This window comes from Tupaia chinensis, unplaced genomic scaffold, assembly GCF_000334495.1.
Source record: "Tupaia chinensis unplaced genomic scaffold, TupChi_1.0 Scaffold138060_1, whole genome shotgun sequence".
In the NCBI taxonomy this organism is placed as follows: domain Eukaryota; kingdom Metazoa; phylum Chordata; class Mammalia; order Scandentia; family Tupaiidae; genus Tupaia; species Tupaia belangeri.
This window is the reverse complement of record NW_006197961.1, coordinates 514,164-524,103: the sequence shown is the minus strand read 5'-3', so window position 1 is coordinate 524,103 and position 9,940 is coordinate 514,164. Positions and strand designations below refer to the sequence as shown.

Below are 9,940 nucleotides of genomic sequence, written 5' to 3'. Positions count from 1 at the left end.
GAAAGATCGGGGCCACTCCAATGGAGGATCAAAGTTTGGGGCTCCAGCTACCCCTCATCCAGGAGGGCGGGGTGGGGGTCCTCAGGGGCTCCGGGGGACGGGAAGGCGAGCAGCCGCCTCTCCATCTGGCTGCAGGGAGCTGGGACAGAGGCCAAGAGGGGCCCATCTGTCGCCTCCAGGTCCTGCCAGCTCCTTTGAGCAGGCTGGGCTGAGGAGGAGGGTGGGGGACAGCTGTCTGGCCCGGGTCTTGGACCAAGATGGGAATGAGGGCTGCCGGAGGACGGGAAGCTGGGATGTTTGGTTTTCTTGTTCGTTTTTTTTTTTTTTAAGGTTTTTGCTTTTTTCCACTTCTTAAATAAACATGAATATATATATAATTTTTTTCTTTTATAAAACTTTCCGGGGCGGTGGGCGGCCTGGCCTCCCCGCCTCACTCGTCGTCAAAGTTCTGACTCAGGAGGAAGTTGGCCGCCAAGTTCTCGTTTTTCTCACACGCGAAGTAGGCTTGGATCACCAGGCTCTCTGGGAAGCCCAGGGCCTTCAGCTGCGGGGAGAGGGGCAGCTGTGAGCAGAGGTGGGGCGCGGCCCACAGAGGGGGCGCGCCCAGCCGGGCCTCTTCCCCTCTCTATAGCTTCCTTCTCCTGCGGCGTCACCTGGATGTAGTTCATCTGGGGGGCCTCCTCGCCTATGGCGCCCACCTCCCCCTCCACGTCCACGTCGGAGATGTCCGCCAGCTCCCCGGGGGGCTCGTTCAGCATCTGGATGAACTGCTCCTGGTGCCGGCTGATTTGCTGGGGGGCAAGCGGGAAGGGGTGGTGAGCCCAGTGAGCTGCACCCCGGGGCCTCAGCTCCACCCTCACTCTCCCACTCCACCAGTGTTTCAGAGTGGCCCTTTCTGACCACAGCAGTCAGCACGCGGTGGCCACGGCCCTGTCCTGCCAGAGCTGATGTGACAGGCGGGGAGCACTGCTGACGCCAGGGGAGGAAAGAGCCTGTGGGTGAGGAGTTTCCTCTGGGTACCCAAATGTCAAGTGCAGAGGCCTCGGGCAGGTGCGCTTGGCGAATGTGAGCACACCACACACCAGCCCACGTGCGCACGGTGTGCCCCGGAGTCCCATCGCGGGCTGCTTTCCCTGACCGGCACAAGTGCCCATATATATATATGGGGTTTTTTATTACAAAGGAGCCAGCAGGTAGCACAGTGGTTAAGGGTACTGGACTCCCAACGGCCAACCATGGTTCACATCCCAGACCTGGAGGCTTGCTTTCTCACTTTCCCTTTCTCTGTGTCTAGTCATATTAAATAGTAACAACAAATGGAACTAAATATTTTTAAAGGATTATTTTATGTAATTTTTATTTATTCATTCACTCATTTTTAATTTTACCAGAGAGAGAGAGTGAGAAAGCAGGCCACCAGATCTGGGACTTGAACCGTGATCAGCCATGTGGGAGAGTCCAGCGCCTTAATCACCACAACACCCGCTGGGCCCCAGGACTAAATATAAAAAGGGAGGGGCGGCCGGATCTCACATGATCCACAGGGCAGTTTTGAGTCCCAGACCAGCAGTCTGATAAACATGCCCGGTACATGGGCACACATGCGCAAAATCCTGAAAGGGAGTTGAAGAGGGTATTGCAGCGCGACCATTCCCCAAAGGGGGTACTTTCGCTTTCTCTCTCCTTTGAGTGCACGTCCCCTCTGGCGAACTAAAACAAAAGAAAAACTATAGATACCAAGACGAGTGCCAAGAACAGAGCACATGAGTACGTGAAGGAGAAAGGCAAGTCCTGAAGCCCAGCCAGATCCCACACACCCCATTACAGGTTCAAGTCCTGGCCCTGGTGGCTTGAAAAATGCTGAGCATGTGCAGATGTGCCCCAAGTCCTAACAGGCTGGAGGAACAGAGAAAGGACTGCGGTGTGCCCACGCCCGACGGGAGGGTACCTTCTCTCTGGTGAGTGCAGGTGCCTCTAGCAATAGTTTGGGAAAGAAGGGAAGGAGGGCCGGCAGGTGGCACGGCGGTTAAGGCGCTGGAATCCCACACGGCTAATCACAGTTCGAGTATGGGACCTGGTGGCTTGCTTTCTCACTTTCCTTCTTTCTCTCTCTGGTGAGCACAGGTGCCCTATACCAAAATAATAATAATAAACTAAGCACTGCAAAGGCAGCAGCGGTACGGCGGTTAAGGCAGCTGCTCTCACACGGCCAAGTGCAGTCCTGGTCCCTAACCCAGCGGCATGAGCACCATGCTGAGTGCCCAAATCCCAGACGGAGGGAACACAGCGGAGGGACTATGGGACCAACAGTTAGCACAATGGCTATGTCTCTGGACTCCCATGTAGTGGACCGCGGTCCGAATCCCGGACCCGGTGGCTCAAACTCACGCCGGGTACATGTGCGTGCGTGCCCAAGATCCCAAGAGGAGGATGGAGGAGAAGCGATTGCAGCGTGCCCATCCCCCCTAAGGGGGTGATTTCTCGATGTCTCTGTCTTTATCTGTCTGGCAAGCGCACGTGCCCTATAACAAAAACCTCTCCGCCCCCCAAAAAATAAAATAGTAACAAAAAAAATGTGAGACCAGTGACCAACAGGTAGTGTGGTGGTTAAGGCACTGGAAACTCCCGCATGGCCAACCATGGTTCGAGTCCTAGACCTGGTGGCTTGCTTTTTCATTTTCTCTCTCTCTGGTCAAATTAAAATGAATGAATGAATGAATGAATAATTACATAATTCTTTTTGAAAAAAGAAAGAAAAAACTAAAGGGGAAAAACAAGAAACAAGGAGGGGGAGAGTAGGAGGCAGGAGGTGAGATCGGAGGGGAAGGCCGAGTCAGACCTATGCTCAGTGAACAGGGAACCTTAGCTGGAGAGGTGGGTACCCCTCCCTGCCTTTTTTTTTTTTTTTTTTTTTTAATAGATTTTTGCTACAGGGCGTGCATGCTCACCAGAGACAGAAAGCCCCTCCTCTCAGGATTTTGGGCACACATGGACACATGTCTGGCCTGAATTTTCAGCTAGCAGGTTCAGGACTCGAACCACAGTCAACTACGTGGGAGACCAACCACGTAACCATTACTCCATCAGCTGGTCCCACACCCTCCCTACTGTAGACACCTGCCAGTTTCATGTTAAGGACAAAACACTTCTTCAGTCATCTGGTTCTTGGAGGACAGTACAGAAGCAGAGGCCAGGGAGGAGGTGCCCAGAGAGCAGGGTAGAGGGTGGGTGGCTCGTGGAGGAAGCAGCAGCAGACAGGACAGTGAGGGGTCCCTGCAGGCGCAGAGGGACTGGGTCTATTCTGAAGCTTTTCTCCACAGCCAGAGGGAGGGACAGGGAAAGGGAGAAAGCACTCCTCCACAGGGGAGGTCCTGCCTGATCCCTCCTCCACCTCTCCATCCTAGGACTTTGCTCCCAGCATGGTCTGAGGCCACTGGGACCGAAACTCAAACCACACAGTTGGTTGCGTGGAGTCCGCTCCCCCAACCACAGGGCCAACCCTAGAATACGCTGTCACAAAAGTTCCGAGTCAGCGTGGCCTGCAGAGGGCAGAGGAGCGTGGGTGGGTGCCCGCTGGTGCACTCTGCACTGCCCTGCAGCAGGTGGTGGCGGGCCTGAGCGGGGCCCCACAGGAACCTGCTCCACTCCTGAGGCCCTCAGGGCCCTGCTGTGCCAGGGGCCACCACTGCCACCCCTGCCTGCCTGTGAGCCTGCCAGGGCTGGTGGGAGCCTGGCTGAGTGATCCCTGAGCATCCCAGGTGACTCCAGTTTAGGAGGCACCAGCCGTGTGTGACACGGAGGCAGAGCCAGAGTTCTGGACCCAGGGCTGGACGCAAACCTGCTCCACCAGCCACCTGCCTGAGCACGACGGGGCGCTCCAGCCCGCGTCACTAGCTGCATGCGGGGTGCCGACGGCACCCACCCCTCGTGGGACGCTGGCACGTTACCCACACCTGAGAGAGCAAGAGTGGGGCGGCAGCCACTCAACCTTCCTTTCCTATAGAAAGCGATTACTCCAGCCTGTGGGCCGTGTGCCCTCCCAGATGGGGACATGCACCTGCCCCAGCCCCTGCCCTGGCAGGGCCGAACCTGCAGAAGCTGAGGGTTCTCCTGGCCCAGCTGCTGGAGCAGGGCAGGCAGCAGCGCCGGGTTCTGCTGGATCACCTGCCGCATGTTCTGGAATTGCGGCTGGTCCCGCAGGAACTCCAGGGGGTTGTCTCCTGTGGACGACAAGAGGGGTGAGGTCAGACCGGGGGAGCCCAGAGCTCTACGTGCATGTACACATGCGTGTGCGCAGAGGGGAGGGGCAGTCAGGCACCCGAGACGGGTCCCACGTGCACACTCCCGGCCCACTCACCTGCTTCCGTGGCCGGCTGCTCGGACACCTGGCTCTCCTGTACAGAACCATGCTCTGGCTCAGGGCTCCCGGGGATTCCCTGTCAGGGGTTCTGCTTAGTTCCAACGCACAGACCTCCCACTGCCTCCCTCCTGCACGCCCGGCCCCAGGAGCCAGGTGAGGCCTCAGCCCTGCCCTCACCGCTCCCACATCCAGCCTCCCGCAGGGGCACCGTGTGTGGCTGGAACCACTTCCCAAAGGCAGCGGCAGGCAGGTTTGCCCCCCCCTCCCGTCTGGGCAGTGAGGCCTGTGCACCCCGTCGAGGCCTCCCACCTCACCGTGAGCAGGTACTCCACGGCCCGGTGGGGGTTGTTGTAGCTGGCTCTCAGGGCGGCCACCACCCGCTCCCGCTCGTAGCCCATGGACATGATCTCGGTCAGCATCGTCTCGTACTCAGAGCCGGTCACTGTGGAGGGCGCGGAGACCTGGGTCACCAGGGCGACAGCGGGGCAGTCCCGGGCCCTCCCTCACCCAGACACGGCCCAGCTGATGGCTGGGCGCCCAGTCGCCTCTGCCCCGGGACCACCCACCCACCTAGCGTGGAGGCCGCGTCTTCCTCTCGCCCGCTGCTACCTGAAGAGGGAACAGAGCTGCAAATTCAAGAGAGAGAAATCGGACCCTGGCTTCTGGCGGCCTGCCCTCCCCCAGGTGTGTGGGACCACACGGGTGGGCGCTGCAGTGTGCTGGGGCTGCTGCCCCCGCCTTACCCGGACACGGACTCCGGGGACGTCGTCGGGGCTGACTCCTCCGAGGGGCTCTTGTCCTCTCTGGCAGCAGGTGGGGGGTGGGACATGCCTGAGGCGGGGGCCGGCGGGAAGGATGCGGAGGACTCCGGAGCAGCAGTGGGTGAGGCCTCGGGGGGTGCTGCGGCACCCTGGCCACTGTGACAGCCACAGGAAGGGAGCAGGCGTCAGCACCCCTATCGCGCCCGACGTCCTGCGCGCAGCGGCCCCGCCCTGCTCCTGCCTAATCTCTCCTGGGCAGGCAGGCTCTCTGCCAGCCCCGGGGAACCCACCCCCACCCCCACCTTGGTCACCATGACGACCACGAAGTTCTTCTCGTCGATGCGGTAGTCCCTGATGGGCACGTCGTCGCTCAGGATCTTGCCGGCATAAATGAGCTTCTGTCCGGCCACGGGGAAAGCGTCCCGCCCCTTCTCCGCCTCTATCTTTTCCTTTAGCACCTTCACCTGGAGGGGGGGCACGGCCAGTCACTACGCACCCCAGGGGCGCTCTCCCATCCTGCCTTCGGGGAGCAGCCGCAAGCCCTGACGGCAGAGATGCAGGTGTGACTCCATGTAACCACGCCACCGTTCAGCGGGGTATTTACGACACCCACCGCGGACTCGGTGCTGGGTTTTGGCTTTGTTTCTGTGGGTTTTTGCTACAGGGCACGTGTGCTTGCCAGAGAGGGACAGATAAAGACAGTGAGAGGAAAAGGAATAAATCATCCCGGGTGAGGGATAGCCCTGTCGCAATCCCTTCCCTTCTCCTCCTGGATTCTGGGCACCCACACACGCGCACCTGGTGTGATTTTTAAGCCGCGGCCGGCCATGTGAGCACCTAGTGCCCTAACCACCTGCGACACCTACCGAGCCGCCAGGCGCTGCTGGTTTTTTGTGTGTGTTTTTTTCACTTTATTATTATTATTTTTAACTTGCTAAAAGGCACAAGCACTCACCAGAGAGAGAAACAGGGAGAGAAGGAAAGCGAGAAAGCAAGTCGCCAGGTCCAACACTTGAATCACAAGCGGCCATGTGGGAGTCCAGCGTAGGCACGGAGGCCGCGCCAGGGAAGAAAACGCAACCCAAGTCCCTGCTTTAAAGGGAGGGTGTTCATGTGCAGGATGACATGTACACGAACAACGAATACGTATTTCAGGCGGCATAAGGAACGACTAAACACAAAAGGTTAAAAAGGAGAGAGGTGGGCCTCCTATTCCAAGCTAGTGACCCTGAACGATACTGGCCTGGGACATGCCGGGGGCGGGGGCCGGCGGGAAGGATGCGGAGGACTCCGGAGCAGCAGTGGGTGAGGCCTCGGGGGGTGCTGCGGCACCCTGGCCAGCTTTGGCCTGTGACAGCCACAGGAAGGGAGCAGGCGTCAGCACCCCTATCGCGCCCGACGTCCTGCGCGCAGCGGCCCCGCCCTGCTCCTGCCTAATCTCTCCTGGGCAGGCAGGCTCTCTGCCAGCCCCGGGGAACCCACCCCCACCCCCACCTTGGTCACCATGACGACCACGAAGTTCTTCTCGTCGATGCGGTAGTCCCTGATGGGCACGTCGTCGCTCAGGATCTTGCCGGCATAAATGAGCTTCTGTCCGGCCACGGGGAAAGCGTCCCGCCCCTTCTCCGCCTCTATCTTTTCCTTTAGCACCTTCACCTGGAGGGGGGGCACGGCCAGTCACTACGCACCCCAGGGGCGCTCTCCCATCCTGCCTTCGGGGAGCAGCCGCAAGCCCTGACGGCAGAGATGCAGGTGTGACTCCATGTAACCACGCCACCGTTCAGCGGGGTATTTACGACACCCACCGCGGACTCGGTGCTGGGTTTTGGCTTTGTTTCTGTGGGTTTTTGCTACAGGGCACGTGTGCTTGCCAGAGAGGGACAGATAAAGACAGTGAGAGGAAAAGGAATAAATCATCCCGGGTGAGGGATAGCCCTGTCGCAATCCCTTCCCTTCTCCTCCTGGATTCTGGGCACCCACACACGCGCACCTGGTGTGATTTTTAAGCCGCGGCCGGCCATGTGAGCACCTAGTGCCCTAACCACCTGCGACACCTACCGAGCCGCCAGGCGCTGCTGGTTTTTTGTGTGTGTTTTTTTCACTTTATTATTATTATTTTTAACTTGCTAAAAGGCACAAGCACTCACCAGAGAGAGAAACAGGGAGAGAAGGAAAGCGAGAAAGCAAGTCGCCAGGTCCAACACTTGAATCACAAGCGGCCATGTGGGAGTCCAGCGTAGGCACGGAGGCCGCGCCAGGGAAGAAAACGCAACCCAAGTCCCTGCTTTAAAGGGAGGGTGTTCATGTGCAGGATGACATGTACACGAACAACGAATACGTATTTCAGGCGGCATAAGGAACGACTAAACACAAAAGGTTAAAAAGGAGAGAGGTGGGCCTCCTATTCCAAGCTAGTGACCCTGAACGATACTGGCCGTTATTTTTATAAAGGAATTATCTTATTTAACTTTATTTACTTGTTTATTTAAATTTGACTACAGAGGGACAGCAAAAGAGCGAAAGTGAGAGTGAGAGTGAGAGAGAGACAGACAGACAACAGAGCCAGCCACCAGGTCCAGGACTCAAACCGCAGTGGGCCAATGTGGGAGTCCAGCGCCCTTAACCACTACGCCACCTGCCAGCCTTTTTGTTTGTATTTGTTTTAGAGAGAGATTTCTTGCTATAGGGCATGTGTGCTCTACAGGAGACAGAAAGCAAGACATCACCCCCCCAAGTGGATGGCCATGCCACAATCACTTCTCCATTGTCCTCTCGAGATTTTGGGCACACACACCCATATGAGTTTTTGTTTTTTTTTTTTAAGAGGTTTTTGCTATAGGGTGCATGAGCCCGCCAGACAGAGACAGAGAAACATAAAGCGAGAAATCGCACACCCCCACCCTGGGGGGCTGGCCACGCAACAATCCCTTCTCCTCCGTTCTCCTCTCGGGATCTTGGGCACGCACGCACATGCAACCGGAGTGAGTTTTAAGCCACCAGGTCCGGGACACGAACCTCGGTCAACTACGTGGGAGTCCAACGACATAGCCATCCATGACACTAACTGCTGATCCCATATGAGTTTAAGCCACCAGGTCTAGGACTTGAACTGCGATCAACTACAGGGGAGTCCAGCTACGTTACTATTACGCCATCTGTAGGTTCCCCGGCCCTTTTTTTTTTTCCTTTTAACTTTTTGCCGTCGGGAGTGTGGATTCACCAGAGACAGAGAGACATAGAAAAAGTGAGACGTCGCCCCTGAGGTCGGACGGCCACGCTGCAATGCCTTCTTCTCCAGGCTCCTCCCAGGATCTCGGGCACACATGCCTGGCGTGTTTTTCAAGCCAGTCAGCAGTCCAGGACTCTGCGTAACTGGCCATGTGGAGTCCAGCTGCCTTAATCACTATGCCAGTTGGCTGGCCCCAGTGGACGATATTTACCAGAACATTCTGAGTAAACGGCACTATTGTCCAGTGTACATGATCAGACTTTTGAAGCCTCATAACAACCGTACAGATGTCAGGAGCATCGCCTCCTATTTGAGGAAACTGAGGCACAAATAGGTTAAATAACTTGACTAACCATTGAACTGATCAGAAATCTGAGTCTGGGGTCAGCAGGTGTGGTAGTTAAGACACTGAATTCCCACATGGCCACGGAGGTTTGAATCCAGGACCCGACTGCTTGAAAATCATAATGAATAAAGACATGAATGCTTTTGTTTTAAAGAATTATTTAAATTTATTTATCCGTGTATTTATTTCTTTTAATTTGACCAGAGAGAGATACAGTGAGAGAAAGAAAGAGAAAGAAAGCAAGCTGCCAGGTCCAGGACTCGAACCACAGTCAACCATAGGAGAGCCCAACGCTTCCAACCACCATGCCACCTGCCGGCCCCCAGATTGTGATCTTAAAAATTTTTTTTTTTTTTAAATCTGAGTCTGTTTTCTTTTCTATAACAAGTGGAGTGTGATGTCTCCTTCAGGGGATAGTCGTGTGGAGCGTATGTTTGAATCAGCTCTAACTCTGCTCTTAGAAAGACAGCTTGGGGACCAGCAGATGGCGAAATGGTTACTTCGCTGGACTCCTGGACTCCCACAGCTGACCGTGGTTCCAGTCCAGGATCCGGTGACTTAAAACACACCCGGCACGTGTGCATGCATGCGTGCCCAAAATCCCTAGAGGAGAACAGAGGGGAAGGGGCTGCGGTGTGCCCAAACCCCCTCGGGGGTGATGTCTCGCTGTCTGTCTCTCCAGCGATCGCACTGGCCCCAACGGCAAGGGGGAAAAAAAAAAATACAGCTGAACGTTTTGACGGCGGGGCCTTCACACCAGGCAGAACCGAGTTTAAATCCCAGCTCTGCCATCACTAGCAGGACCCTGTGGCAATCTCCCTTAACGCCCCCACCCCACCCCCGGTTTTCACATCTGTACCACGGGGACAGTCGGCTTCCAAAAGACAAGGCTGTTTCTGCAAGTTTAGCAAGAAAACGGCACGGACACGCTCAGTGCCCATAAAGAACGACCAGCGAACTCGGACGCCCCAAACTAGGAAGACGGACACTATGTATTAATCAGGACCACCGTCGTCGTCGTCACCGCGCGGCACCTCCCGGCCTTTACGCTCAGGTTCACCCCATAACCTCCCAAACCAAACGTGGGCAAAGCTGGGACTGTCGAGTCCCGGTCCCGGAGAGCGCGGCGCGGCCGGGAATCCGAGCCTAGGGCTCCCGCGCCCCGCGAGGGCGCTGACATCCGAGCCGGGCCCTGGCGAGAGCCCGGGGGTGGGGCCTCGCCCGCAGATCGGCCCTGGAGCGCC

At 56.9% G+C, this 9,940-nt stretch overlaps 1 protein-coding gene across 1 annotated transcript; it reads right to left on the bottom strand.

Annotated features, from left to right (window-relative positions):
- Window positions 1–402: 402 nt before the first annotated feature.
- RAD23A (RAD23 nucleotide excision repair protein A) lies at window positions 403–6,777 on the bottom strand (the record flags this gene model as incomplete). Its single annotated transcript, XM_014592615.2, is given in 9 exon segments — window positions 403–544; window positions 621–791; window positions 4,090–4,220; window positions 4,358–4,436; window positions 4,675–4,802; window positions 4,931–4,986; window positions 5,104–5,249; window positions 6,434–6,469; window positions 6,616–6,777. Coding segments are annotated over 9 exon segments (1,023 nt in total), but the record flags the coding sequence as incomplete, so codon positions are not given.
- Window positions 6,778–9,940: the final 3,163 nt, after the last annotated feature.